We start from the raw sequence: 27,048 nt of genomic DNA on the forward strand, positions 1-27,048 counted from the left end.
AGATAAAATGTTGCCATCATTCACACCTGTGAAACCCATCTGAAGCAAGTTCTTTTTTCAGAACTTCTTAACTCCATTGACTGTTCAGATCAGTGTGGCTCAGATCAGAGTGTGGCTACTGTGTGTAACTGGGTGGGTGGCTGTTTTATTGTTAGAAATCAAGTTACTAGAAATTTCTCTTTTGCAATTCCAAGATTCAGGCCTGGATCCTGCAGGGTGACAATGAGTACTCCAGGAGGTGCTCAGCACCTTGCATAATCAAGCTATTATTGTGCATGTGACAGGTGAACAAATGCTTTGGGACCCTCCATGTCCTGGTTTACTTTATAAAATCAGGCAATGCCTCTCTCTGAGGGTGGAACCTAGGACCCAGAGGAATAGTTCCCAGTAGGAAGGAAAGCGATTTAGAAGCTGGAGTCTGGATCCAATTACTAGGAGGCAAAGGGGCCAGGAGTGGAGGCAGTGATTGTTACTCTAGGGGGAAATCACTCTCTGCAGTTTGGGTTTCTCACTGTGGGTATTTTATCTGGTGAGTTTGTTTTCTGTTGTGAGTCTTGTCTTTTGAGTAAGCTGCCCAAGAGGCTAAGGATCTTTTTTATAAAGTGTTTCCTGGCTATTGGCTTTCTGAGGTTAAACTGGCCTTTTTGCAGAAGAGGGCTTTTCCCCAAGCAGGCTGTTTCTTGCTAGGGTTCTGGAACTGGGCCCTACTGTAGAACAAGAGTGCCTGTTTGATGTTTAAGTACTATGAGGTCTTTGGGAGTGGGTGTCCTATAGCAAAGGGCTAAGTTGTCTTCCTTTCTCATGGAGGAACCTATGGATGGGGCTCGACAGGCAGGAGGGTCCTCATGGCTAGCCTTGGAATTTCCAAGTAATTATCGCCACAGGTTGGGGTTGAGGGTGCAGTGGGGACAGCAGAACCTAGTTTTCTAGAGGCAAAAATATCTTTGAAAGGTGGGTGCCCCTCCACATTTTCCTTCCTCTGCTGGAAGCAACATTAACTCCCACTTAGCCTTCTGACTGGGATATGGAGCGCTCAGCATGGAACAGTTCCACAGAGAGTAGCTAGTACCTTGGGGTGCCCCTCTGTCATCTGTCTTGCCCCCAGATCCTCATGGAACCCTGGAGAGTTCCACTGGAGAGTGGGCTTCTGTGGGGCTCCATTGTGGGAGAGAAGAGAGATGGTGGAGAATGGAGGAGCCACCCCTTCCTGCTCCCTAAGAGAGGCTCATTCTCTTCTGCCTACAGAAACAGGGAAGGAGCTAGCCCTATATTGGTCTGTTTATTACATACTGAGTCAAATTCTCCTGGTTTCTATTCAGGTGCTCATACAGCTCTCATCACCATAGTACCTGAGTGCCGGGACAACAATGGAGTTCCACCTGTGTCACTGAATGGGCAGTTTGGCCCTTGGAGTAAGTTATGCAGTTTCACATGTGATATCTTCAATTCCTGTTCATTACTGTATATAGCACTTGCTAAGATGCTGCCTATAAGTTGGGGCCCCATTTGGCTGTATTAACCTCGTGATGTGCAGCACCATTTAGTATCATAGAGTTACATGGTACTTTATAAATACAGGCTCTGAAGAAACTTGCTCCCATTAGAGCCAATGGTAGTTCTGTCATTGATTTAAATAGGTGAAGGCCTGCGGGTAAGTTAATGTTTCCTGCCCTGAACAGCTTAGCAGGGGTAGTCAGCCATTTTTTGTCAAGGTCCAGACTCCAGATAAAATAATGATAACAATAAGTAAATAGAAATATTTTGGGGTCCATTCAAAAGCATCTGGTGGTCCAGATTTTGCCCACGGTCTGCCTATTGACTACCCCGGCTTACAGTCTAGGTGACAGTCTAAGGTGAAGCATAATTCCTGCTGTTGCAGTATGGGCTCAAATCCTGGATTACTGGGGTAAAAATCAAATTGCTGTAATTATGGAAAAAATAATTTAAGGCCCACATTGCTCCCAGGTAGGACTGGCTCATGTAGCTGATAGGAGACTGCAAGATTTTTCTGAGGTCCTTTGGATTATTCCTGCAGGGAATTTTGCTTACTTGTTCAGAGCACATGGTGTGTGGTCCCACTCCTGCAAATCCCATGCATTTCAGTGCTGTCCGCAGGGCCCCTTGGTTCCCTTTGTGTTTCTGGTAGCACAGTTCCTGCAGTGGCTGCTCTAGTGCCACAGCAGGGGACTTCATATCATGGAAGAGGAAATTGACTATTAATTTAGGTAATGTGTCAGTGTTAATCGAGGAAGCAAATGCTCATGGACGTGGTGATCCACACAGCCTTATGCTTCTTCCCACCTGATGACCTGTGCTGGGGGTCCTGCCACATCCCCTGGCTTGAAGTAGTAGCAATGACCCAAATACATGGTTTCTGCCTTCAGCACCCCCGCTATAAAACTGTTCCTGCACCTCACCGCCATCAGTCGATCCCCAGCTCTGTAGAGAGAGGGGAGGGAAGGGGAGAAGAGGCTGTTGCTGCAGAGGAAAGGCTCTCTCCCCTTTGGTGTTCGCTGGATAGTCATCCTCTCTGCCTCTGGAGCTATCCAGATAATCTAGGCCTCACAAATTACAATTCAGGAGATGGTGCCAATTTTCCCCAAGTTACTTTACTTTGGGGCCCTTTGGGGGATGAGTCTTCATATTTACATCTTCCCTGAATAATCTTTAATTAATGATTTATGCTGCACCAGTAAACATGTAACAACTCCCCATGTGTAAATTAATAACTCAGGAAGCGCAACAGTAAGTACTCAGTCTGAAAAGGATGTGTTGGGAGAACAGTTTGTGCACAGAAGAGAACTGGAAAGATTAGAGTGGAGTGAAGAGAGTGCCTGAGTGTAGAAAGGGAGATGTCTGAAGAAGCTAACAGGAACAAGAAGACTTTGTTCAAGCATGAAAGGAACAGGAAGGAAGTCGTGAAGTGAGGCCCCAGGGCCTATAAAAGATGGCTGGGATCCAAAAATATTGGCAAAAAGATTGTAATCATTTGACTACTTCTCAGTGTTCTGTGTACATGTGGGTAGCATTTACCTGCTGCCTTGTTAGGCATACTTAGGCTTCAGTCCTGCTGTAGTTCAAACACAAGTCCAATGGACTTCCATGGGCAAGGACTGCAGGATTAGGCCATTGCTGTGCTACTAAATCTACAAAGTATAGGCCTGATCCTAAGACGTGGTGAATGACTTCGACCCCCATTGGAAAGGAATGGCAGCTGCAGTGTCAGGTATAACTGAGGTTGAAAACAACTCGCCATAAAGCACACCACACAAAAAGACCCAGAACATGTGGGAGAACTAAACTTGGGAATGTCCTAGTGACCAGCGCTCTGACAGGGGTCCAAGTGCTGTACAAACAATAAGTCTCTCACTACCTGGGGCAGGTCGGCAAGTGCTGTGCTGTGGGTAAAGAATATCTGTTGCTAGGGCTGCTGTCCTGAATAGCCTGAGTGGTCTCTTGCTGCATTTAGGTCAGGGTCAACGGGCCGCTTTGGCTCTCTTGAACCTCTCATGAACTTTTGATAACACTGGCCGGGGCTTGGTGTTGCACTGATGGTGGGTGGCCATGTCTACAACTGAACCAGTGCTGACAACAGGGACAGCCAAACTGCTACGTGAATGAGGCTGCTGCGGTTGTGGGCTCAGAGGTTGGGAGACCTGGATCCTTCTCTCAGTTCTGTCACTGACTGTGTGACCGTGGGGAAGTTGTTAACCTCTGTCTCAGTTTCCACACCTAGGATAATGCTTGCCGTACTTCATAAAAGGGTTAGAGAACCTCCAGTGAAAGATGCTAAGGAAGTGCTAAGTAAGATAAAGCTATGGGGACTCCAGGGTCTGTGCCATTGGCAGTAGGTGAGCTAAGCCAGGCCCTTATTTCTAGTTTAGAAAAACTCAAGTGGGGGCCTTTGGAATTTTGAGGATCCTTAAAAAGCTGTCTGGCAGGAGCATGTTCTGGGCCTGAGCTACAGCTGCTGTCATGAATCTCACTTCAAACAGGCTGAAGACCGATGCGTCACATAACTGCTGTCTGCAAGAGGACAGTGGAGAGAGCTGGGGCACCGGGGTCATGTACAAGCAAGCTAGGAGAGGCTGGAGCCCAGATAAACTACAATCCCAAGAACGAGTAGCAGAAAGCATCTCTAGTGCTGCCCTGTGTATGTTCCCATTGAAGCGCTGGCGAGAACAATCCACTGGGGAGAAAGGAAACTGATGGGGGGGGCAGCAAACGGTGGGGTGAGGGGCTTCAGGCTGTATGAGTGAGGCTGTTAGTTGTGAGAGGGAGCCCTGTGAGGTTGTAAATTCCTCATTGTCAACTCAGTGCTGAAGGATTTTTGTCTAAGCTTGTGACTAGAGTAAAGTTGTTTCCTTCTTTTTCCTTAAACACCTTGTCAGGCTGACTCGGTTTTGTGCGGGAGGAAGTAAATGCAATAATGGCATATAAAGAACTCCATCGCCACTCCTGGGAGCACACACTATGCTAGCTACCAGAACCAAGAGAGTAAAATCAGTGGGCTGGGAGGGGGAAGATGATGTGGCACAGACCACTGACGTTGTTGCAGACTCCAAGGACAGGAATAAGTTTGCATCTGCAGTGAGGTAACATTACTTCTGATGTTGGTTTTGCTCTCTGCCAGCGGTTAGACTGCTGTGAGATCCCCTCCCTGCTGAGCTCTCCATCCAGTGTTGTCTATTTGTTCCTCCTTGGGAAGGAGATTACCCTGAAATTGGTGTCATGTTAACCTGCATAGCACATCTTGTGGGGGAAGGTTTGACGTGGGTGCGTGTGTGTGCTTGTGTAGCTTGAAAGCTTGTCTCTCACCAACAGAAGCTGGTCCAAGAAAAGATATTTCCTCACCCACCTTGTCTCGCTAAGAATTTACCTAACAGGCAGGGAGTGGGGAGGACAAAATCCCAGAAGGCTGTTGTTTGTAGTGGATGTCTTATTAAATGGAAGATGTTGCTGTGTCACGTGTAAAGGCATTCACTTTTGTAACCTAGGCCCAGCTCAGGTGACTATAGTCAGGAAATAAAGCTGAGTGGTGGGAAGAGACTCCTGTGTCTCACCTTTTCTTCGCTTTCCCAGCACATAGAGAGTTCTCAGACCTTCTTTGATGGAAACTTAATTTTTTCTAAGAGCGAGGCCCAAACCAAAAAGCTTTGATCTGCGCTCTTATGCACATTAGCAGAGGTGCGGGAACTGTGGGTGCAGGGGGTGCTGCAGAACCTCCAGGTTTTACACGGGGCGCTGCTCCCGGCCCCAAATGCGGGATATCGGCTCTTGGCCCTGTGCCCAGGGTCCAGGCGCCCAGCCCCGCCCCCAGCGGTGGCTCCAGCCTCAACCCCCTCTACACCTGTCCATATCCCCCTCTCCCAGAGACACGGCCCTGCTCCCAGCCACAGCTCGGGGGGAGGGGGTACGGACCAGGGTAAGGGGGCTGGTTTTCAGCATCCCCACTATTAAGTGTTCCAGCACCACTGCACATTAGTAATGTGTGGGTCCTGATGGGCCCAAGCCACAAAGCTTCTACCCCTAACATAGAAGGGCAAGAATCAGAGCTTGCATCTACAGGCTACCTTTTTATCTTGTGCACATTGAGAATACACACTTGGGTTTTGCACACACAGGTAGGTCCAGGTACCAATTTTGCGTGCATATAAAGGGAAGGGCTTTGAAAATGTATCCCATTGGTGTGCCCATGTCCAGACTAGAGTGAAAGGATTTTTTTTAAATGTGCCACCAGAGGGCACTCACTGATCAGCTAATGTTATTCAGATTGTGCCATTGGTTTTACTGAGATCTCTGTCTCAGTCCTGGGGTTCTAGAAGTGGGGGAGCAGGGCTCAGTGTCATGTTGCCCATCTAAAACAGAGATGGAGACGCTACAGCTGTGCTAAGTAAAGTAAAAAGAACAGGAGGACTTGGGGCACCTTAGAGACTAACCAATTTATTTGAGCATGAGCTTTCGTGAGCTACAGCGCCTCTCACCCACAGAGCAGAGACTCTTGTCCACTGCTTTCCATCCTGGCCTGATTGGTTCTGATGCTGCAGTCCTTGCTCAGGTAAAACTCCCATTGATTTCAGTGCCCACTGAACATGGCCCAGCAAGTGGAGGAGCCAAAGGTTTGCCACTCAGGGTGAGGGGGTGGTTGGAGCTGGACTTGGTGCCTTTGCCTCACTGCAGGGAATGAATACAGTGTAGGCCCCAGTGAAAGTAAGTCTGGGCTGATCCTAGCTCCTAATGGACATTTGTTTCCATGATACCCACCATAACCAAGTCCGTCCAACTGGCAGACTCTCCTCAGGAGAGGCCCAGGACTGATGTGACTGTATGTGCTTCAGGCCAAGCTTGAGGTGCATTGGCAGAGCTGTGCAGGATATGAGTCTGAAATAGTGGGGATGGGGAGACTGCCCATCAGGAGTGAGATGGCTGGCTCCTCAGTGATGCTGGCTGAATCGTACAGATTCACCTAGTTGCAAAGCACCTAGGATGAGACTCTCACACCCAGAAGTTGACAGCGTGAAAGAAACTGCACGTACATGTTTCAGAGTAGCAGCCGTGTTAGTCTGTATTCGCAAAAAGAAAAGGAGGACTTGTGGCACCTTAGAGACTAACCAATTTATTTGAGCATGAGCTTTCGTGAGCTACAGCTCACTTCATTGGATGCATACCGTGGAAACTGCAGCAGACATTATATACACACAGAGACCATGAAACAATACCTCCTCCCACCCCACTGTCCTGCTGGTAATAGCTTATCTAAAGTGATCATCAAGTTGGGCCATTTCCAGCACAAATCCAGGTTTTCTCACCCTCCACCTCCCCACACAAATTCACTCTCCTGCTGGTGATAGCCCATCCAAAGTGACAACTCTCTACACAATGTGCATGATAATCAAGTTGGGCCATTTCCTGCACAAATCCAGGTTCTCTCACCCCCCTCCCAAAAACCACACACACAACAAACTCACTATCCTGCTGGTAATAGCTCATCCAAAGTGACCACTCTCCCTACAATGTGCATGATAATCAAGGTGGGCCATTTCCAGCACAAATCCAGGTTTTCTCACCCCCCCACCCCCATACACACACAAACTCACTCTCCTGCTGGTAATAGCTCATCCAAACTGACCACTCTCAAAGTTTAAATCCAAGTTAAACCAGAACATCGGGGGGGGGGGTAGGAAAAAACAAGGGGAAATAGGCTACCTTGCATAATGACTTAGCCACTCCCAGTCTCTATTTAAGCCTAAATTAATAGTATCGGTGCTCTTGGTATTGACTCTAATATGGCAGCTGTCACTGAGCACATCAGGCTCTCAGCCCTCTCTTGGTCGTTTGACTTCCCTTTGAATAAGAGGGTCACAAGCTCATAAATGGGTTAATAGGAAAATAATTCCCTGCATAGCACCAAATGACAGACCTCACCACATGAGAGCTGACTCCATTGAACCTGTGCTTCTGAGGCTCTTAGGTTTCAGAGTAACAGCCGTGTTAGTCTGTATTCGCAAAAAGAAGAGGAGTACTTGTGGCACCTTAGAGACTAACCAATTTATTTGAGCATGAGCTTTCGTGAGCTACAGCTCACTTCATCTGATGAAGTGAGCTGTAGCTCACGAAAGCTTATGCTCTAATAAATTGGTTAGTCTCTAAGGTGCCACAAGTCCTCCTTTTCTTTTTTTGAGGCTCTTAGGGCACACACCAGATTGCAGCAAAGCAGTACTTCCTTTCATACTGGGCCTTAAGACAACTGATTAGAGCATGATCAGATGCTCATAAAAATCTTTGCCAAGATAAGAGGTAGTATATTGACAAAGTGGGACTGGTGTGGTATGGTATCACTAATGCTGGGTAAAAACAAAATCCATAACCACTGGATTATGAAATAATTTCTGAATCGGGTTAAGATGCAAAAATAAATGTTCTTTGTATGACATGCAACTGGTATCACCCTGAAATATTTCAGTCATTTAACAGCATACACTTGAATCTTGCTAGAACTGATGGGGGAACAACAATTTCCTTTCACAGCAACTTTCTAGGCTTTGACATTTGTTTTTGTTCTGCATTGGAAAGAAACCAAAATCTCTTGAATGTTTTTGCAAAAATTGAATTCTGTCTGTTTTTGTTGGACGGAAACCTGAGGTTTTCAGCTTTTTGATTTGAGAAGAGGTGTATGGGTGGTTAGATTTCTTTCTTTCTCTCCCCCCCGCCCCCCACCCCTCCCAGTCCCTATCACTCTGAATCAGGCAAAGAAGAGAAGTGACTGTAAGTCTCCTGCATTGCAGACCAGTGCCCTAACCACCAGGCTATAGTGTGTAAGGCCTGGTCTACACTATGAGGTTAGGTCGAATTTAGCCTCGTTAGGTCAATTGTATAACACAACCCAGTTCCGTCGTCCTAAAGGGCTTTTAAAATCGACTGCTGTACTTCTCCCCGACGAGGGGAGTAGTGCTAAAATCAACCTTCCTGGGTGGAATTTGGGGTACTGTAGACGCAGCGCTGTGCAATTTGATGCTATCGGCCTCTGGGAGCTATCCCAGAGTACTCCAATGTGACTGCTGTGGACAGAACTTTCAACTCCAATGCACTAGCCAGGTACACAGGAAAAGCACCAGGCCCTTTTGAATTTCATTTCCTGTTCGCTCAACATGGCGAGCTCAGCAGCACAGGTGACCATGCAGTCCCAGAATCGCAAATGAGCTCCAGCATGGAGCGAAAAGGAGACACTAGACCTGATTGCTGTATGGGGAGAAGAATCTGTACAAGCAGAACTCCGATCCAGCAGAAGAAATGCTGATATATGTGCCAAAATCGCACAGGACATGGTGGACAGAGGCTACACCAGGGACACACAGCAGTGCCGTGTGAAAATTAAGGAGCTCAGGCAAGCCTACCAAAAGACTAAGGAGGCAAACGGTCACTCCAGGTCAGAGCCCCAGATCAGCTACATGCTATTCTAGGGGGGGACCCTACTACTACCCCACCACTGTCCATGGACCCCTGCAAGGTGGCAGCCTCACACAACATGGAGGAGCATTTTGTGGATGAATAAGAGGAGGAGGAGGAGAATGCGCAGCAGACAAGCAGAGAATCCATTCTCCCCGGCAGCCAGGACCTATCAAATTACCCTGGCGCCAATACCCTCCCAGGGCATATTGTTCCTAGACCCTGAAGGCAGGAAGGCACCTCTGGTGAGTGCACATTTGTAACTACACTACAGGGGTTAAAAGCAATTGTGTTTAATTTGCCCTGAAGAATTGGGATGCATTTGCGGCCAGTACAGCTACTGGAAAAGTTTAACGTGTCTGGGGATGGAGCGGGAATCCTCCAGGGACATCTCCATGAAGCTCTCCTAGAAGTACTCTGAAAGCCTTTGCAGAAGGTTTCTGGGGAGGGCTGCCTTATTTTGTCCTCCACAGTAGGACAATTTACCACGCCAAGCCAGTAGCAAGTAGTCTGGAATCATTGCAGCACAAAGCATGGCAGGGAATGGTCCCGGGTTTTGGTCGCATTCATGCAACATTCGGTCTTTATCTTTCTGTGTTATCCTCAGGAGAGTGATATCATTCATGGTCATCTGGTTGAAAAAGGGGAAGTTTTGTAAGGGAACCGTAATCCCCTCTGTTTGGTAATCCCTGGCACATTAAACCCCAGTTATGCTGGGCTGTTTGTGCTTGGCTAAAAGGGATCATCCTAGAATCATAGAATATCAGGGTTGGAAGGGACCTCAGGAGGTCACCTAGTCCAACCCCCTGCTCAAAACAGGACCAATCCCCAATTTTTGCCCCAGATCCCTAAATGGCCCCCTCAAGGATTGAACTCACAACCCTGGATTTAGCAGGCCAATGCTTAAACCACTGAGCTATCCCTCCCCAAAAGAATAGCCATGCTGGGGGGGAGTGTGCTGCACACCCATCCCAAAACCACAGCCCCTCCTTTTAAACAGCAACCACAGACTCTCCTTTTAAAAGGCAAACCCATTGCCTTTTAAACCCATTGCAGTTTGAAACCATTCCCACATGTTATGAATGCAGAAGAAGCCAACCCCGCGTACCCTTTGGCTTACCATGGCTGCCTGGAAACTGAATTCTGTTGCCCAGCCATGTGTGATGTGTCAGCATACCGGCAGGTGCTCAATAAAAGGCAAAATGCGACCTTGTACCTAAAACACATGTGCTGTCTGCTGTGAATTGCTTGATTCACTGTGAAAGAGTCTCCCTTTTGTTCTCAGAAATGTATCTTCTTAAATTCTACTCTCCCTACCCCCCCCCTGCAGCTGCAAATGTTTCTATGCTCCCCGCATTAACTCCGTCCCTGAGGTTATCGCAGATTAGAAGGCGAAAAACTGACTCGTGATGACATGTTTTCAGAGCTCATGCAGTCCTCCCGCACTGATAGGGCACAGCTGAATGCATGGAGGCATTCAGTGGCAGAAGCCAGGAAAGCAGACAATGAGCATGATTGGAACATGCAGGAGGAGATGCTGAGGCTAATGGGGGAGCAAATGGACATGATGAGGTGGAGTTGCAGGAAATGCAACTACAGTAGAGACCCCCGCTGCATCCATTGTGTAATAGCCTGCCCTCCTTGCCAAGTTCCATATCCCCCTCACCCAGACGCCCAAGAACGTGGCGGGAGAGGCTCCGGGCACCCAGCCACTCCACTCCAGGGGATGGCCCAAGCAACAGAAAGCTGGCATTCAAACAGCTTTGATTTGTAGTGTGGCTACAATAAGCAATGTGGCCTCGTTCTTCCCTCCTCCCCCACCCCACCTGGGCTACCTTTTACGAGTCAGTGTTGTCAGTGATCTCAAGGTTTTTTTAAAAAAATAAATAATGAATGAATGGATTCAGAACAATAGGGACTTTATTTCCTGTGCCAGCTGTGGTTGAAGTGGGGGAGGGGGATTGGCTTTGCATCAAGGAGAAACACACACAACTGTCACACCATAGCCTGGTCAGTCATGAAACTGTTTTTCGAAGCTTCTCTGATGCACAGCATGCCTCAGTGTGCTCTTCTAATCGCCCTGGTGTCTGGCTGTTCAAAATTGGCCGCCAAGCAATTTGCCTCAGCTTCCCACCCTGCCATAAATGTCTCCCCCTTACTCTCACAGATATTATGGAGCACACAGCAAGCAGCAATAACAGCGGGAATATTGCTTTCGCTGAGGTCTAACCTATTCTGCAAACAGTGCCAGTGCCCTTTTAAACATCCAAAGGCACATTCTACCACCATTCTGCAGTTGCTCAGCTGATCGTTGAACTGCTCCTTACTGCTGTCCAGGCTGCCTGAGTACGCCTTCATGAACCATTGAAGCAAGAGGTAGGTTGGGTCCCCAAGGATAACTACTGGCATTTCAATATCCCCAATGGTAATTTTCTGGTCTGGGAAGAAAGTCCCTTCTTGCAGCTTTTCGAACAGCTCGGCGTTCCGAAAGATGTGAGCGTCATGTACCTTTCCTGACCATCCCACGCTGATGTCGGTGAAATGGCCCTTGTTATCCACCAGTGCTTGCAGCACTATTGAGAAGTACCCCTTGTGGTTTATGTACTGGTTGGCAAGGTGGTCTGGTACCAAGATAGGGATATGGGTTCCGTCTATAGCCCCACCACAGTTAGGGAAACCCATTGCAGAAAGCCATCCACTATGACCTGCACAGTTCCAAGAGTCACTACCCTTGTTAGCAGAAGGTTATTGATTGCCCTGGCTACTTGGATCACAGCAGCCCCCACGGTAGATTTGTCCACTCTGAATTGATTCCTGACAGACCGGTAGCAGTCAGGCATTGCAAGCTTCCGCAGGGCTATTGCCACTCGCTTCTCAACTGTCAGGGCAGCTCGCATCTTGGTATTCTTGCGCTTCAGGGTGGGGGAAAGCAACTCACAAAGTTCCATGAAAGTGGCCTTACGCATGTGAAAGTTTCGCAGCCACTGGGAATCATCCCAGACCCGCAACACTATGTGGTCCCACCAGTCTGTGCTTGTTTGCCAGGTCCAGAATCGGCGTTCCACTGTATCAACATGCCCCAATACTGCCATAATATCCCAATTGCCACAGCCCGTGCTTTCAGGAATGTCTGTGTCATGTCCTCCTCACAATCTTCCTCGTGCTGGCAGCTCCTAGCTAGGTCCTGCACATACTGCAGGATAATGCGCAAGGTATTTATAATGTTCACAAAAGCAGTGTGCAGCTGAGTGGGCTCCATGCTTGCCGTGCTATGGCATCTGTACAGATAACCCAGGAAAAAAGGCGCGAAACGATTGTTTGCCATTGCTTTCAAGAGGGAGGGAGGGGAGACTGACGACATGTACCCAAAATCACCCGTGACAATGTTTTTGCCCCATCAGGCATTGGGAGCTGAACCCAGAATTACAATGGGCAGTGGGGACTGTGGGATAGCTACCACAGTGCACCACTCCATGAGAGTGTAGAAAGAACAGTAAATATGGCAGGCGACCAGCTTGGCTTAACAGTGAAATCCTTGCTGATCTTAAACACAAAAAAGAAGCTTACAAGACGTGGAAGATTGGACAAATGACCAGGGAAGAGTATAAAAATATTGCTCGGGCATGCAGGAGTGAAATCAGGAAAGCCAAATCACACCTGGAGTTGCAGCTAGCAAGAGATGTTAAGAGTAACAAGAAGGGTTTCTTCAGGTATGTTAGCAACAAGAAAAAAGTCAAGGAAAGTGTGGGCCCCTTACTGAATGAGGGAGGCAACCCCCTAGTGACAGAGGATGTGGAAAAAGCTAATGTACTCAATGCTTTTTTTGCCTCTGTCTTCACGAACAAGGTCAGCTCCCAGACTACTGCACTGGGCAGCACAGCATGGGGAGGAGGTGACCAGCCCTCTGTGGAGAAAGAAGTGGTTCGGGACTATTTTAGAAAAGCTGGACGAGCACAAGTCCATGGGGCCGGATGCGCTGCATCCGAGAGTGCTAAAGGAGTTGGCAGATGTGATTGCAGAGCCATTGGCCATTATCTCTGAAAACTCATGGCGATTGGGGGAAGTCCCGGACAATTGGAAAAAGGCTAATATAGTGCCCATCTTTAAAAAAGGGCAGAAGGAGGATCCTGGGAACTACAGGCCAGTCAGCCTCACCTCAGTCCCTGGAAAAATCATGGAGCATGTCCTCAAGGAATCAATTCTGAAGCACTTAGAGGAGAGTAAAGTGATCAGGAACAGTCAGCATGGATTCACTAAGGGCAAGTCATGCCTGACTAATCTAATTGCCTTCTATGACGAGATAACTGGCTCTGTGGATGAGGGGAAAGCAGTGGACGTGTTGTTCCTTGACTTTAGCAAAACTTTTGACACGGTCTCCCACAGTATTCTTGCCAGCAAGTTAAAGAAGCTGGATGAATGGACTATTAGGTGGACAGAAAGTTGGCTAGATTGTCGGGCTCAATGGGTAGTGATCAATGGCTCCATGTCTAGTTGGCAGCCGGTATCAAGTGGAGTGCCCCAAGGGTCGGTCCTGGGGCCGGTTTTGTTCAATATCTTCATAAATGATCTGGAGGATGATGTGGATTGCACCCTCAGCAAGTTTGCAGATGACACTAAACTGGGAGGAGAGGTAGATACGCTGAAGGGTAGTGATAGGATACAGAGGGCCTTAGACAAATTAGAGGATTGGGCCAAAAGAAATCTGATGAGGTTCAACAAGGACAAGTGCAGAGTCCTGCACTTAGGACGGAAGAATCCTATGCACCGCTACAGACTAGGGACTGAATGGCTCGGCAGCAGTTCTGCAGAAAAGGACCTAGGGGTTACAGTGGACGAGAAGCTGGATATGAGTCAACAGTGTGCCCTTGTTGCCAAGAAGGCCAATGGCATTTTGGGATGTATAAATATGGGCATTGCCAGCAGATCAAGGGATGTGATCGTTCCCCTCTATTCTACATTGGTTAGGCCTCATCTGGAGTACTGTGTCCAGTTTTGGGCCCCACACTACAAGAAAGATGTGGAAAAATTGGAAAGAGTCTAGCGGAGGGCAACAAAAATGATCAGGGGACTGGAACACATGACTTATGAGGAGAGGCTGAGGGAACTGGGATAGTTTAGTCTGCAGAAGAGAAGAATGAGGGGGGATTTGATAGCTGCTTTCAACTACCTGAAAGGGGGTTCCAAAGAGGATGGCTCTAGACTGTTCTCAATGGTAGCAGATGACAGAACAAGGAGTAATGGTCTCAAGTTGCAGTGAGGGAGGTTTAGGTTGGATATTAGGAAAAACTTTCACTAGGAGGGTGGTGAAACACTGGAATGCGTTTCCTAGGGAGGTGGTGGAATCTCCTTCCTTAGATATTTTTAAGGTCAGGCTTGACAAAGCCCTGGCTGGGTTGATTTAGCTGGGGATTGGTCCTGCTTTGAGCAGGGGGTTGGACTAGATGACTTCCTGAGGTCCCTTCCAACCCTGAGATTCTATGATTCTATGAGTTGATGCTAGCCACAGTATGAGGATGCATGCTGCTGACCTAATGCACTTAGTAGGGACACGCACAATCAACTCTATAAAATCACTTACTAAAAATTGACTTCCATAGTGTAGACATGCCCTAAGAGAGTCTCTGCTTTCCAGCCACTTCCTTTTTAAGTTCAGAACTGGGTTATGGAGAGGGAAGCGAAAGCAGCGAGGTCTACGACACTGTAATGTAGAGATACAGGGAGTATCCCTCTAAATAGTTTGTGAGCCCTTTAGTGGTGCTCACTGTGTTCCATGTTTCAGAAGCCCACAGAAAGTGGTCAGAACAGTAGTGTGTATATAGCTAGGTCTTGCATGTTTGTCTCTATTTAATGAACATGGTCATTTGGGGCCCAGCTGTGCCTGTGTGGCTTCTCCATATTGTTCTTCTTGTGTAAAGATCAAAAGAAACAACAGATACAAAGAGAGAATCTGGAACAGCTAAGATCCTGTTTTTGTTTCCCAAGGCCAAAAAGTGAGAGCTTGATTAAGTCCTGCAGCTGCTGCCTTAATCTGCCATTTACCTCACCTGTCTGGAAACCACCAGGAATCTCACTGAAACTGGCTGATGTCACCCAAAATGACCTTTCTTGGGAAGAAAAACTAACTAGTAGACAACTAACTAACTAGTAGACAAATCAGCTAGTTAATAATATAGATGTGCTGAAAAATAGGTGGATCCATCTTCCATTGTTAATTAGGGCTATCCTAGAGAGAGTCCGGATAGCTTTTTATAATCAGTTGGCCATGCTCACTAAAATGAGAATATGGGCAATCAGATATCATGCTTCAGAGTGTAAACTGATTGTCACAGAGGTCAGGAAGGTATTTCTAAGCCCAGCCACATGCTATGTACAGTTGGTCAACAGCATTAGGAGGAAATCTATTTTTACATTGAAGGATAAGCTACTGGTCAGTGCTGGAGGCAGGGTATAGTGCTAGATAGATTAGTGGTCTGATGTATGGAAAATCGTGTTAAAAATATTAGTGAATGTCTGCACAGGGCTTTGAACATGTAAAGTTATATACGTGCCAAGTGTTGTTGTTCCACAATAAACAAAACACAGGTGCAGTTAAATGTTAATGTCCAAGGCCTAGCCTCAAACAAAAATTGCAGTGGTTTTTTTTACTACTGCCTTTGGCCTTGTCTACATGACCAAGTTTTGTTGCCAAAAACCCCCTTTTGGCAACAAATCAGCAAGAGAGTACACACTACAATGGGACTTTTGTTGTGAAAAATGCCCAGTTTTGGCTACAAAAAACTTCCACCCTGTCATAAATATAAAGGGAAGGGTAACCACCTTTCTGTATACAGTGCTATAAAATCCCTCCTGGCCAGAAACCCTTTCACCTGTAAAGGGTTAAGAAGCTAGGATAACCTCGCTGGCACCTGACCAAAATGAACAATGAGGAGACAAGTTACTTTCAAAGCTGGGGGTGGGGAAACAAAGGGTCTGTCTGTCTGTGTGATGCTTTTGCCGGGAACAGATCAGGAATGCTCTTCAGAACTCCTGTAAAAAGTTAGTAAGCAATCTAGCTAGAAATGTGTTAGATTTTCTTTTGTTTAATGGCTGGTAAAATAGCTGTGCTGAATGGAATGTATATTCCTGTTTTTGTGTCTTTTTATAACTTAAAGTTTTGCCCAGAGGGATTCTCTATGTTTTGAATCTGATTACCCGGTAAGGTATTTAACCATCCTGATTTTACAGAGGTGATTCTTTTACTTTTTTTTAATTAAAATTATTTTTTTAAGAACCTGATTGTTTTTTCATTTTTCTTAAGATCCAAAGGTTTGGGTCTGTGTTCACCTATGCAAATTGGTGAGGATTTTTATCAAGCCTTCCCCAGGAAAGGGGTTGTAGGGCTTGGGGGGATATTTTGGGTGAAGGTGTCTCTAAGTGGGCTCTTTCCCTGTTCTTTGTTTAAGATGCTTGGTGGTGGCAGCATAGGGTTCAAGGACAAGGAAAAGTTTGTACCTTGAGGAAGTTTTTAACCTAAGGTGGTAAGAATGAGCTTAGGGGGTCTTTCATGCAGGTCCCCACATCTGTACCCTAGAGTTCAGAGTGGGGAAGGAACCTTGATACACCCCTACAAGAGACTTTTGTCTTTCCCCCTCTCTTTATTGTCTACAGAGAGCCAGTGTAGACACTGCTGATAGTTTTGTCCACAGAACTGGCTTCCGCCAGTATCCCACAATGCCTGCCCTGATTGCTCAGATCAGTGTTTTGGTCTCTGCTGCCCTGCAGGCATGCGCCCCTCCCCTTTCAAAGCTCCAGGAAGTATCTGTGTGCTGCTCCCTTTGGGGAACAAACAAAGAGCGAATCATTGGAATGCTCCTGTTTTGCCCTGCACTAGGAACAAAGCAGCAGGCAGACTGCTGCTTCAGAGGGCAGGGGACAGACTGCTCTGCTGCTTTTGCTATTCCTCAGCACGAAGAGCTCACAGAGCTGCTCATGATGCTGCTCTCAGCAGCTGAGGGAACTGTGGGAGAACTCACGCAGTGATCAGCTCTTCCTTCTCACAACACTGCCCTGTGGGATACATACCCACGGTGCATTGCTCACCACATCGATGATAGTGTCCCCAGTGTGGACATGATCTGCCCACAGAGGGAGCAAGTGTGAACACCCTTTGGTGATTTTTGTTTTGTCGACTTTTGGGTGTCAACATAAGTTTTGTCAACACTTGGTAGCGTAGATAAGCCCTTAGATAACTACCGTGAAATTCCCTTAATTAGAATACATGTGTTAAGTACAAAATAGCAAATTTAAATACCTGAAAATATTTCAAAACCTCAGTTGATTAAAATTGTGCATCTTTCCTGCAGGGGGCTACTGTTTTAATGAGAATTACAACAGGAAATGCAGCTGTAAGGTCAGGAAGATCAAAGCTGTAGCCAGAGACACAGGATGCTCTTTTTCAGGTGACTGGGTGTTTTTCTCTGATTTATTTTTTCTCTTTGATTCAGTGGAGATATCCTCATTAAACAAAGAAAAGGTGGTAGTGGAAGGAGAGGGGAAGTCAGGGTCAAAATAAAATACAGAATTTGCACAGAGCAGCTATAGAAATCACCCTGCAGCTTTCTGTGTCTCCTGCGCCAGCTTATAACTTCCTGTCTTGGTGCATGTTTTCCATGTAGACGATATGACTGTTTCCTGCTGCTTCTTTATTTTAAAGTGTCAATAGTGCTGTCTGTATAAAGAAATGATTTGTCACGTGTAGTAGTCATGTCTTGCATTGGATCAAGTGATTGGAAACTATTTTTATAGCCCATTACAGTTTGTCTTTATGTTGTGATCCCTGTACTACTGCAGTCAGGAGCAAAGGTACAGCTAGATGATGATGATGTTTTGTTTGGCAATAATCTGAACTGTCCCTACCCTCCCATACAGGATATATCTGGTGATATTTTATTTTTCATATGGGGGTAAAGGACAATATAGGTCCATACCCAATAGCAAAAAATATGAACTAACAGCACGGCAGGTTGGGACTGATGATTGGCTGCAACCAGTAATCAAATCTTAATCTGAGGGAGAGAGGAAACCAAGGACGAAATCCTTCTTCCTTATCCATCAATGCCACATTGAGTCAAGATGACCGCATACTGCTGTCTTTGAAGAGGCAAGAAGCTGTGAATATAGAGAGGAAGCAGGGAGCTGTAGCATAACCTCTGGAACCATGCCCCCTGCCCCGCTCCCTTGTGTATGCTCCCTACCACCTCAAATGTTGACTTGTGTTTGCAACTCTACAGCTGGTGATATGGAGGGTGCAGGGGGTCTGGTAGGGGAGAGTGCAGTCCTGGCTGGAGATCCCCAGCGGGACCTGTAGAGCTGAGGGGCCTGCATTTCCCGGTGAAGGTAAAGTTGAGAGAGATGGCTGGGGGTAGTGCAGAGGGACTTATCAGCTGGTGAACTGAGGAAGCTGAAGAGATGCTGAGTGGGCTGATGGAGTTGCCAAAGATGACAGCTGTCAGAGGGGAGTGCACCAATTGTGCCTATGTGCTATGTCCACAATGGCATGCAGTCCACTGAGCCTCCACCTGTTTGGGCTACTGTGGTTCATGCCCATATAAATTCTGCCTCCCCAACAATCTGTTAAGGCCATATCTACACAGTGGGGGCTACAGTGCCACTGTAACACTGTAGTGTACATGGTTCCTACAGCAATGGAAGGGGTTTTTCTGCTGCTGTAGGAACTCCAGCTCCCTAAGCGGTGGTCTCTAGGTTGGCCGAAGCATTCTTCCATTGACCTACTGTATCAATACCAGGGGTTAGGTTGGCATAGCTGCGGCACTCCAGGGTATCGATTTTTCACATCCCTGAGGGATGTAGCTATGGCGATCTAAATTTTAAGCATAGTCCAGACCTAACTGTGTGGACGCAAGGGTATGTCTACACAGCGTTTTGGAGTAAGTGGGACCAAGTCTCCCAGCCTGGGTCTACAGACTTGGGGTAGCAGGACTCACACTAGCTGTCTATAAGTGTGTGCTGTGGGCTGGAGCTTGGGCTCTGAAGCCTAGGAAAGGGGGTTGACCTGGTTTGGGAGGTGCCCTCTGGCTCCCTCCAAAATGCTGTGTAGACAGACTCAAGGTGCTTTTCAATTGATTGAGGGGGGCCAATTGATATAACTTCCTCTACAATAAATATTAGATAAGGCCTAAAATCCCAGAAAAGCTGGATGCTTCTCAAATGATCTGAAGTGAAATGATTAATAATGTTGACATATTTAAATTGTCATCTCAAAGCTTCAGTAAACACTATATTGAGATGAAAGGGGACAGTTCACATCTGCCTTCAAGCTATTGGTACAGGCTTTTCTTTTACAGACTCTGATCAGACTCCAACAAGAAACTGAAATTAACTTGCAAACTGGCCACCATCAAATTTGGCCTGAATAAAGACTGGGAGTGGGTGGGTCACTACAAAAACTAATTTCCCTCTGCTGATACTCACACCTTCTTGTCAACTGTTTAAAATGGGCCACCTTGATTGCATTAGCCTCATTAGCACTACAAAAGTGATTTTCCCTCCCTTAGGATTCACCCCTTCTTGTCAATTGTTGAGACTAGGCCATTTCCACCTTAATTGAATTGGCTCATTAGCACTGACCCCCCACTTGGTAAGGCAACTCCCATCTTTTCATGTGCTGTGTATTTATACCTGACTACAGTATTTTCCACTCCATACATCTGATGAAGTGGGTTTTAGCCCACGAAAGCTTATGCCCAAATAAATTTGGTAGTCTCGAAGGTGCTACAAGGACTCCTCATTGTTTTTGATCACAGAAGGTTTTTGTCCCAACCAGGAGCACTAGAAACTTATGGGCAGATTCTCAGCTGCCAACAGAGGCCACATGTAACTCTTGATAGTGGGGGTGGGGACACAATTTAAAGGTTCAGGGGGGCACATGACCACCCGACGCATTGCCTCTGCCTCCTTTCCCACTCCCCTTATGCCTCCCACACCTGCTCCAAGCCAGCAGTACCTTGCCCCCACTCCCCTCACAGCTCCTTCCCAACTTCTCCCATCACCTTCCTGTTGTGGGTGCGGAGCGGGCTCCAGACACCTACTGCCGAGCATCGGTAACTGCGGCTGCGGACGAGGAAGGGACGGGACTCAGTGGGCTTCCCTGCGTCCCCTCTGGCAGAGCTCCGCTGCCAGCCCCTTCCCTTTTCCCTGCTCCGGGTGCCTCCTAGCGGGGCTTAGCGGGAGTGCTAGGTGCCAGTGCCTTTCCCAGTCATGTCCCTGCCTCAGCCACACTCAGCCCAACTTCCCCCTCTGGTTGAAACACAGGGGTAGGGTGGGGCACATGATCCCATGCGTTGCCTCTGGCTGCCAGTGTAAATTGGCATAACTCTAATGAAGTTGGTGGAGCTAGGCCAATTTATAGCAGTTGAGCCTCTGGCCCTTTCTTTCTTTCTTTCTTTCTTTCTTTCTTTTAAAAGAAGGCTGAAATTCTGCAGTAATGGATGGGGGCACCAATGAAGTGCTGTCATGACATACCACAAATCACCAGATTGACTTGCTCCTGTCTAAGGTGCTGTCTGTAACAAATAGGTGAAAACACAGATGTTGGGCGGGGGGGGGGGGGGGATCTCTGATTTTGAACTAATTTAATGCTGCCTGATGCTTGATTGGATATTTGCTCTATCTAGCAACAGAAAGTCGTGGGAAGACTGCCTACTTGCCTTGGTTTTTCATCCACACAATATAAACAGATGGCAGCTGTGCTCAGGGAAGTCTTACACATTTAAAAAAGAAATTGGGGATGGCTGGAGATAGCACACTGCGGCTCGTGTCCCAGACTGTCTTCTGTATGTCCTCTCTTAAAGAGTTGTTTATTTGTGGATGTTAGCTTTTTGGATTAAGAACCAAAACAACTTTTTTAAGTAGGGAAAACTATGAGCTGTTGCTGCCATGTGAGTCACTCAGTCAATTTCTAACCTGTTGGTGCCTCTTGCATAACTACCTTGTTTGTTTGTTTGAATGAAGCTGTTTACTGCTGCCACCTTCACTAACTGACCACTTTCAGTTCACCACCTTTTTGCTTCTTTTCACTTCCTCTCCTTGCAAATTACTTATCCAGTCTTCAGCACTTCTCAGTTCCTATCCCTTTCCCCTCTCTGCAGTGCCTCCATTTCTGTCTTCTCTTCTATCTTCTGAGCTCACATCACAATTTTACCATTTGCATCTCTGTCACCTCTTCTCCAGAGTTATATTTTGACAAAAATAGCAAAATGAAACAAAACCAAGCAATGTTTATCCAATTTTTAAAAAATCAATTTATGAAAAGAAAAACAAACAATAAAATAAAATAAACCAACCAGCCCCCACGCCCCCACCGCCCTGACTTAAAAAATAAACCTATGGGAACAAAAAGACGTGCACAGGAAAAGTGACCTACATGAGTGCAAATTGTTCTATTAATATTTGTATCACCGTAGTGCTTAAGAGCCCTAGTCATAGACCAGAACTCCATTTTGCTGGGCCCTATACAAACAGAATAAAAAGATGGTCCCTGCTCTAAAGCAGTTATAATCTAAGGCCTGGTCTACACCTAAAACTTAGGTTGACCTAGCTATGTCTCCCAGGGGTGTGAAATATTTACACCCCCGAGAGACACAGTTAGATTGACCTAAGAACCAAGGTATAGACCTTGCCAGGTTGACAGAAGAATTCTTTTGTTTATTATCTCAATACATGGGCGTCAACACCCTGAAGGCGGAAAACACTGGTAGGTGTCTAAGTGAGGATGAAAAAACCATGAGGCAGCTGTTATTTCCTGTCTTGGTCTGCCATGAGAGAGATTTTTTAAAAATATTATTATTCTGTAATGAAGATCCCCTCAACTCTGGGAATGCACCTTGAAACTGGTGTTCTATAAGCTACTTCCTCCCCATGTAGGAAAAGGATGAAAGAGCCCAAATGGATGAAAGAGATGGGTCCCTGGTCCAAGGAGAGGGGGATTTCTTGTGATGTTTTCCTTAAAGCCTTAGGCCTGGGAATCAAGTGACTGGTGTTTTGTTTTGGTTTTTTTTACATTTAAAAGTATGTTTCTAGCTCTCCTGGTTGCAGAGAAAAGCTTAAGTACATGTACTGAGTGTACTGTAAGGGCTCAACCCCAAAAAAATCCAAAATTTTTTTTTAAATCTCATGACTTTTAAGCCACTCATGAGATTTTTTTTTTTTTTAAAAAGTTTAACTTGTGATTTTTGAATGTGTGGGGCTGGCAATGCTGTGGGGCATATACTCCTTTTCCCTAAGCCTAACCCTCTCTAGAATTGTCTAGATTTAAAGCATGGTTCAGGGAGGTTTAATGGTTAAAGCACAGGTGTCAGAGTGAGGCAATATGGGTTCTTTTACCAGTTCTTCCATTGAGTTGCTGTGTGATCTTGAACCTGTGCTTCAATTTCTCTAAGATGGAGGTGCCTCAGAGGGCGTTGTGAGCTTTCATTCATTAGTATTTGTACAGTGTGTTGGCAGCCTTAGGGTGCTATACATGTGCAAAATGCAGCCACTATTAAAAAATCTTCTGTGGGTTTACTCTGAAATGGAACCCTTTGCTTCAGTTAGGTAGAATCCAGTGAAACAGAAAGCCAGCACAGTGGAGTTCATAAGTTACTGGCAACCTGGTCTTCCTCTGGTGCCAGAAACGCCCCATAAATATTTGCCCCAATTCCCACGGGACTTTTTTTAAGTACTGCTGATCCTAGCATAAATGATTCTGGGTTCCAATGAAAGACTCATTGTGCATGGTTGAATGTGGGTTGTCATACCCAGAAAAATATTTTAACCCCTACTTAACACCACAGTTCCTTTAGCCAGTCCTTTTCTCATTACATGGTGACAAGGCTTAAATTAGGTGGGTGGGTATAACATTTTATTTTGCACCCAAATATTATTGAGACATTTCATGCCACTACCCCAGTAGAGACTGATCCATCAGAAGTTAACAATGGCTTGTTTATGACCAACTTGGAGATCCTTTGTTTTTACTCTGCTTTACCCTAAAGTGTTAACTCAAACTCCTTTTGGAAGTGCGATTGATAATTGCCTCCAGTACAGAACTCAAATCCCGTTCATGGTGGCTCTTGAGTGTAAATAGGCCATAACTGGTAAGTCCTCTGCAGTGTCATATCTGTCAACCCGTGCCCAGGGACCCTGGCCAATTGGGGGGCCCTGGAAAATGAGCGCCCCTGCATCCCAACCCTCTTCCCTGGTAGAAGCACCGGACATGTGGAATGGGGCAAGCCCCCGTGCCCTGACCCTGCTCCCTGGCAGGAGTGCTGGGAGGAGGGTGGGAGGGGGATGGGACTACAGGTGGAAGGGGTGGGGGAGGCCCCCATTTGCTCTGGCCCAGGACCCCACAAAACTATAATCTGCCGCTGGACCAAACACCTGAATTGACAGATGACTGTATGATACCTTTAACTGAATGATGTCTACAGGTGATACTTAAATTAGATATAAAAATCATAAGGCAACCTAAATATTGCTGAGTGGAATGTTGTAGATATGAAACCCATTGAGATTAATACTACAAATAACATGAAGATGGAAACAAACTCTTCAGCTGCAGCCAAGAAGGCCAGTAAGGTCCTATACTTCATCAACAGGGGAACTGTAAACAAAACCAGGGGAAACTATTATACCACTAGCTGAGTGTCCATCATGTGATTGGATTTGAACAACTAACCATGGGCTACATAATGATATTCGGTATATCATATAATATTTCTACATTTCAGTACCAAGTTTTTGTTTGTACTTTTCTATCTCTTTAGCACTTATGTAAGTGCTGTTATAATAACTGAGGAAAAAATAAAATTCTACCTACTTCCACCAAATGAAGACTATGGAATAAGGGAATGAAGAGAGAACATCATTTGCTCCATCTTCGGCTTTGCCTACGACAAAACAAACCAACCACCCCCAAATAAAATCATAACCCCAAACTTCATACAATTGATGGGAATGTCTCAAGTTCTACAGTAGAACCTCAGAGTTACGAACACCTTGGGAATGGAGGTTGTTTGTAACTCTGAGCAAAACGTTATGATCTTTCAAAAGTTTACAAGTGAACAATAACTTAATACAGCTTTGAAACTTTACTATGAACAAAAATGCTGGTTTCCCTTTAGATTTTTAGTAGTTTGTGTTTAAGAGTACTGTGCTGTATTTCTTTTTCTTTTTTTTTTCTTTGGTCTCTGCTGCTGCTTGATTACGTACTTCCAGTTTCAAATGAGAGGTGTGATTTACTGGTCAGTTCGTAACTCTGAAGTTCTACTGTATTTTGAGGGTTTAAGTAGCATTGAAGTAATATGTGGGCTTTTGCTGATCCTCCGGTTAGGTGTGAATTTCATCCCAGATGTATTGTATGAAGTAAACAAATTGTCTTTGGAGTTTAAAAACAAAGAAAAACCCTGAATGAATGGTTTATCATACAAGCTGATCACAAATTGGCTGATCATGAACTTTCAATGGACACATGACATGTCCTGATTGATTCAGCAGAGAAATGTTTCTTCATTGGACTGACGGATAAGAATTTCCTTATAAGGTATATACAAGGCCATGGAGAAACCCCACCTGGAATAGTGGGTCCAGTTTGGGGCACTGGTCCTTTAAGGGGGTGTAAATTGTGAAGGAGTTCTGGAAAAGAGCTACTAAATTGATCAGTTATGTAGGTCATATACCAACTGAGGCTGAGAAAGTCTAGCTTGTACATTACAGAGAAGATACAGTTTACAAAGGTGGCTAATGCAGTGTGACGAAATGTGTACAGTGATTACAAAGACAAGGGTCGGGATCTATTTGAACTAAGTAGCAACAGAGAAATACAAAATTTAGGTTAAATACATAGATGTGTTCCTATTTACAAATGTGATCACTGTTTGAATTTCTCTGTTCCTAGAATCCACATAACTAGAATTCATGAATAAAAATAGATAGTTACTGTGACAAGGATCTTGGTATAAATTAGCTTGGATTTTTAAAGGGGTAGTATTATTTCTTTTAATGTAGTGTAGGCTCAGATATTACCTTTTGATTAAAATATTTTTTTACCAAATCTTATCAGTATAAATGTTTTCGTATAATTTAGGAAGTAAAAAGTCAAGAAAAAATATTTGTTTTGGTAAGCATTTTAAAATAATACTGGGAGTGTTTTGAAGCTGAAATCCTTCAAGACTGAGTTACAGCAGGAAGAAATGAAACTGACTAGAACCAGAAAGTAACTGACTTAAACTTAGTAGACTTAAACTAAATGCAAAAAAACCCCAAACAGCATTCTCCATTTCCACATTTAAAATAGGGTTGATGATGCTTTACAGTGGTGGTGTGAGGCTGAATTCACAGGAAGAAGAAAAGGAGTACTTGTGGCACCTTAGAGACTAACCAATTTATTTGAGCATGAGCTTTCGTGAGCTACAGCTCACTTCATCGGATGCTGAAGTGAGCTGTAGCTCACGAAAGCTTATGCTCAAATAAATTGGTTAGTCTCTAAGGTGCCACAAGTCCTCCTGTTCTTTTTGTGGATACAGACTAACACGGCTGCTACTCTGAAACCTGAATTCATAGGGTATGTCTACGCTGCATGCTATGCCTGGGCTCTAACTCAGGTTTGAGCCCATGCCCCACTTCTGTCCACACACAAATTAGTCTGACTGGGGTCAGCAAGCACTCCGCCCCAGGGCTTCAGTGCTTGGTAGGGGGATGGGTAAGAGCGTAAATCCCTCTGTGGCTTGTGTCCAAGCGCTGTCATTTTGCAGCATGGCTGCAGCTCAAGCCGTGGACCTGAGTCAGAGGGTTTGTGTAGTGCAGCATGGATATGTTTTCTTGGCTGTGAAAACCAGGTGCAGCGATTGTAAACCTGGGTTTACGAAGCAGTGTGGAGTCTCAAGTGCGGGCATAGAGACATCCAGTCCACAAGCCCGAGTCCCACGGAGCTGGGTTTGCAATGCAGTGGGGCCAGACCCGGCCGCTGGGGACAGTAGCAGCCTGCTCCCACAATTGGGTAGCCCCCGTGCCGCTCCTGGGTGCAGGGCGCTGTGCTAAGTGGAGGCCGGGCAATGGCAGCTGAGCGGGTATCACCCTTCTGAAGCTGGGGTGCGGGAGGGATTCCACCTGGGCGGGCCCTTTGGCGTCCGCCCGCCCAGAGGCGCCGCTGGCCTGGCCCGGCCCGCGCAGTTCCCCGCGCTGCCTCAGCCCTGCCTCTCCGCTGGTGGGCGGGCCAGGCTCTGCCCCTTTAAGGTTCAGCCCCGCCCCTTTCCTCTCTTCTCCCCGGCCGGCGCTCGAGGTGAGCTAGCGCGAGAGCGCAGGCGGAGGCACGCGGGCGGCTGAGCCGGCGGGGAGAGGGCGGGGGCAGCAGGAGCCTCACGCTCTCGGCGGCTCGCGAGACGCTGGTGCAGGCGGGACGTTCTGCTGCTACTTTGTATCCGTCTGCGGCCGCGAATGGTCCATTCCGCGAGCCCTGCGACAGGCTCTGCTCCCCGCCTCCCTCCCAGAGCCAGACAGCCAAGGGCACGCGGGCCTTGCCGCAGCCCAGCCTGCCAGCGCCTCGGAGGCGGGGGGGGAGGGGAGCCGGCTGCCGCCGCCGCCGCCGCCCGGTGACCTGCCACGGAGCGGCTGGGTGAGTTGCCTCCCAGGGGCGTACGGTGGGGTGGGGTGTTCGGTGCCAGCCCCGGACAGGCACGTGCCTGGCGCTGGGGTGAGCGCTGAAATCTCCGGGGCCGGCGGGCGGGCTCCCCCTTGCCCGCACGCCCCTCGGCCTTCTGCGCTCGCAGCGCGAAAGCACTTGGCTAGAGATCGGGGACCCTCCTGGGCGCCGGGACCTGTCACTAGCCTCTCGGGACCGCCCCGCTTCCACGCAGTCCCTGCTCTGATGTGCCATCCTCAGCTGTCATTGAAGAGGGAGAGCGGCTGCCTGGAAGGGCGCCCGGGGAGCTGCGGCTTAAATGTGCCAGATCTGCTCCCGTGGGTACCAAGGGGTGTAACTAGGAGTTGGGCCAGGTGTGGGGAGTGCGTGACAGCAGGATCTCTTTCTGAGTTCATTGGGGTTGGATGATAGTCATCCAACTGAGGATC

General features: G+C 46.8%; 1 protein-coding gene across 2 annotated transcripts in view; it reads left to right on the forward strand.

The window, feature by feature from the left end:
- The first annotated feature begins 1,327 nt into the window (after positions 1–1,327).
- The window catches only part of SUSD6 (sushi domain containing 6), a 137,759-nt gene continuing 112,038 nt past the window's right edge, over positions 1,328–27,048 (forward strand). Inside the window, exon 1 of one of the 2 annotated variants that reach the window (XM_084629895.1) lies at positions 1,328–1,412. In XM_084629895.1, the coding sequence (XP_084486021.1) occupies positions 1,392–1,412 (21 nt within the window). In that variant the 5' untranslated portion in view covers positions 1,328–1,391. Of the gene's footprint in view, positions 1,413–26,259; positions 26,594–27,048 lie in introns of those variants that run through there. The other variant, XM_084629896.1, reaches the window with a different exon arrangement.

This window comes from Lepidochelys olivacea (assembly GCF_965140295.1).
Source record: "Lepidochelys olivacea isolate rLepOli2 genome assembly, chromosome: 6".
Taxonomy (NCBI): Eukaryota; Metazoa; Chordata; order Testudines; family Cheloniidae; genus Lepidochelys; species Lepidochelys olivacea.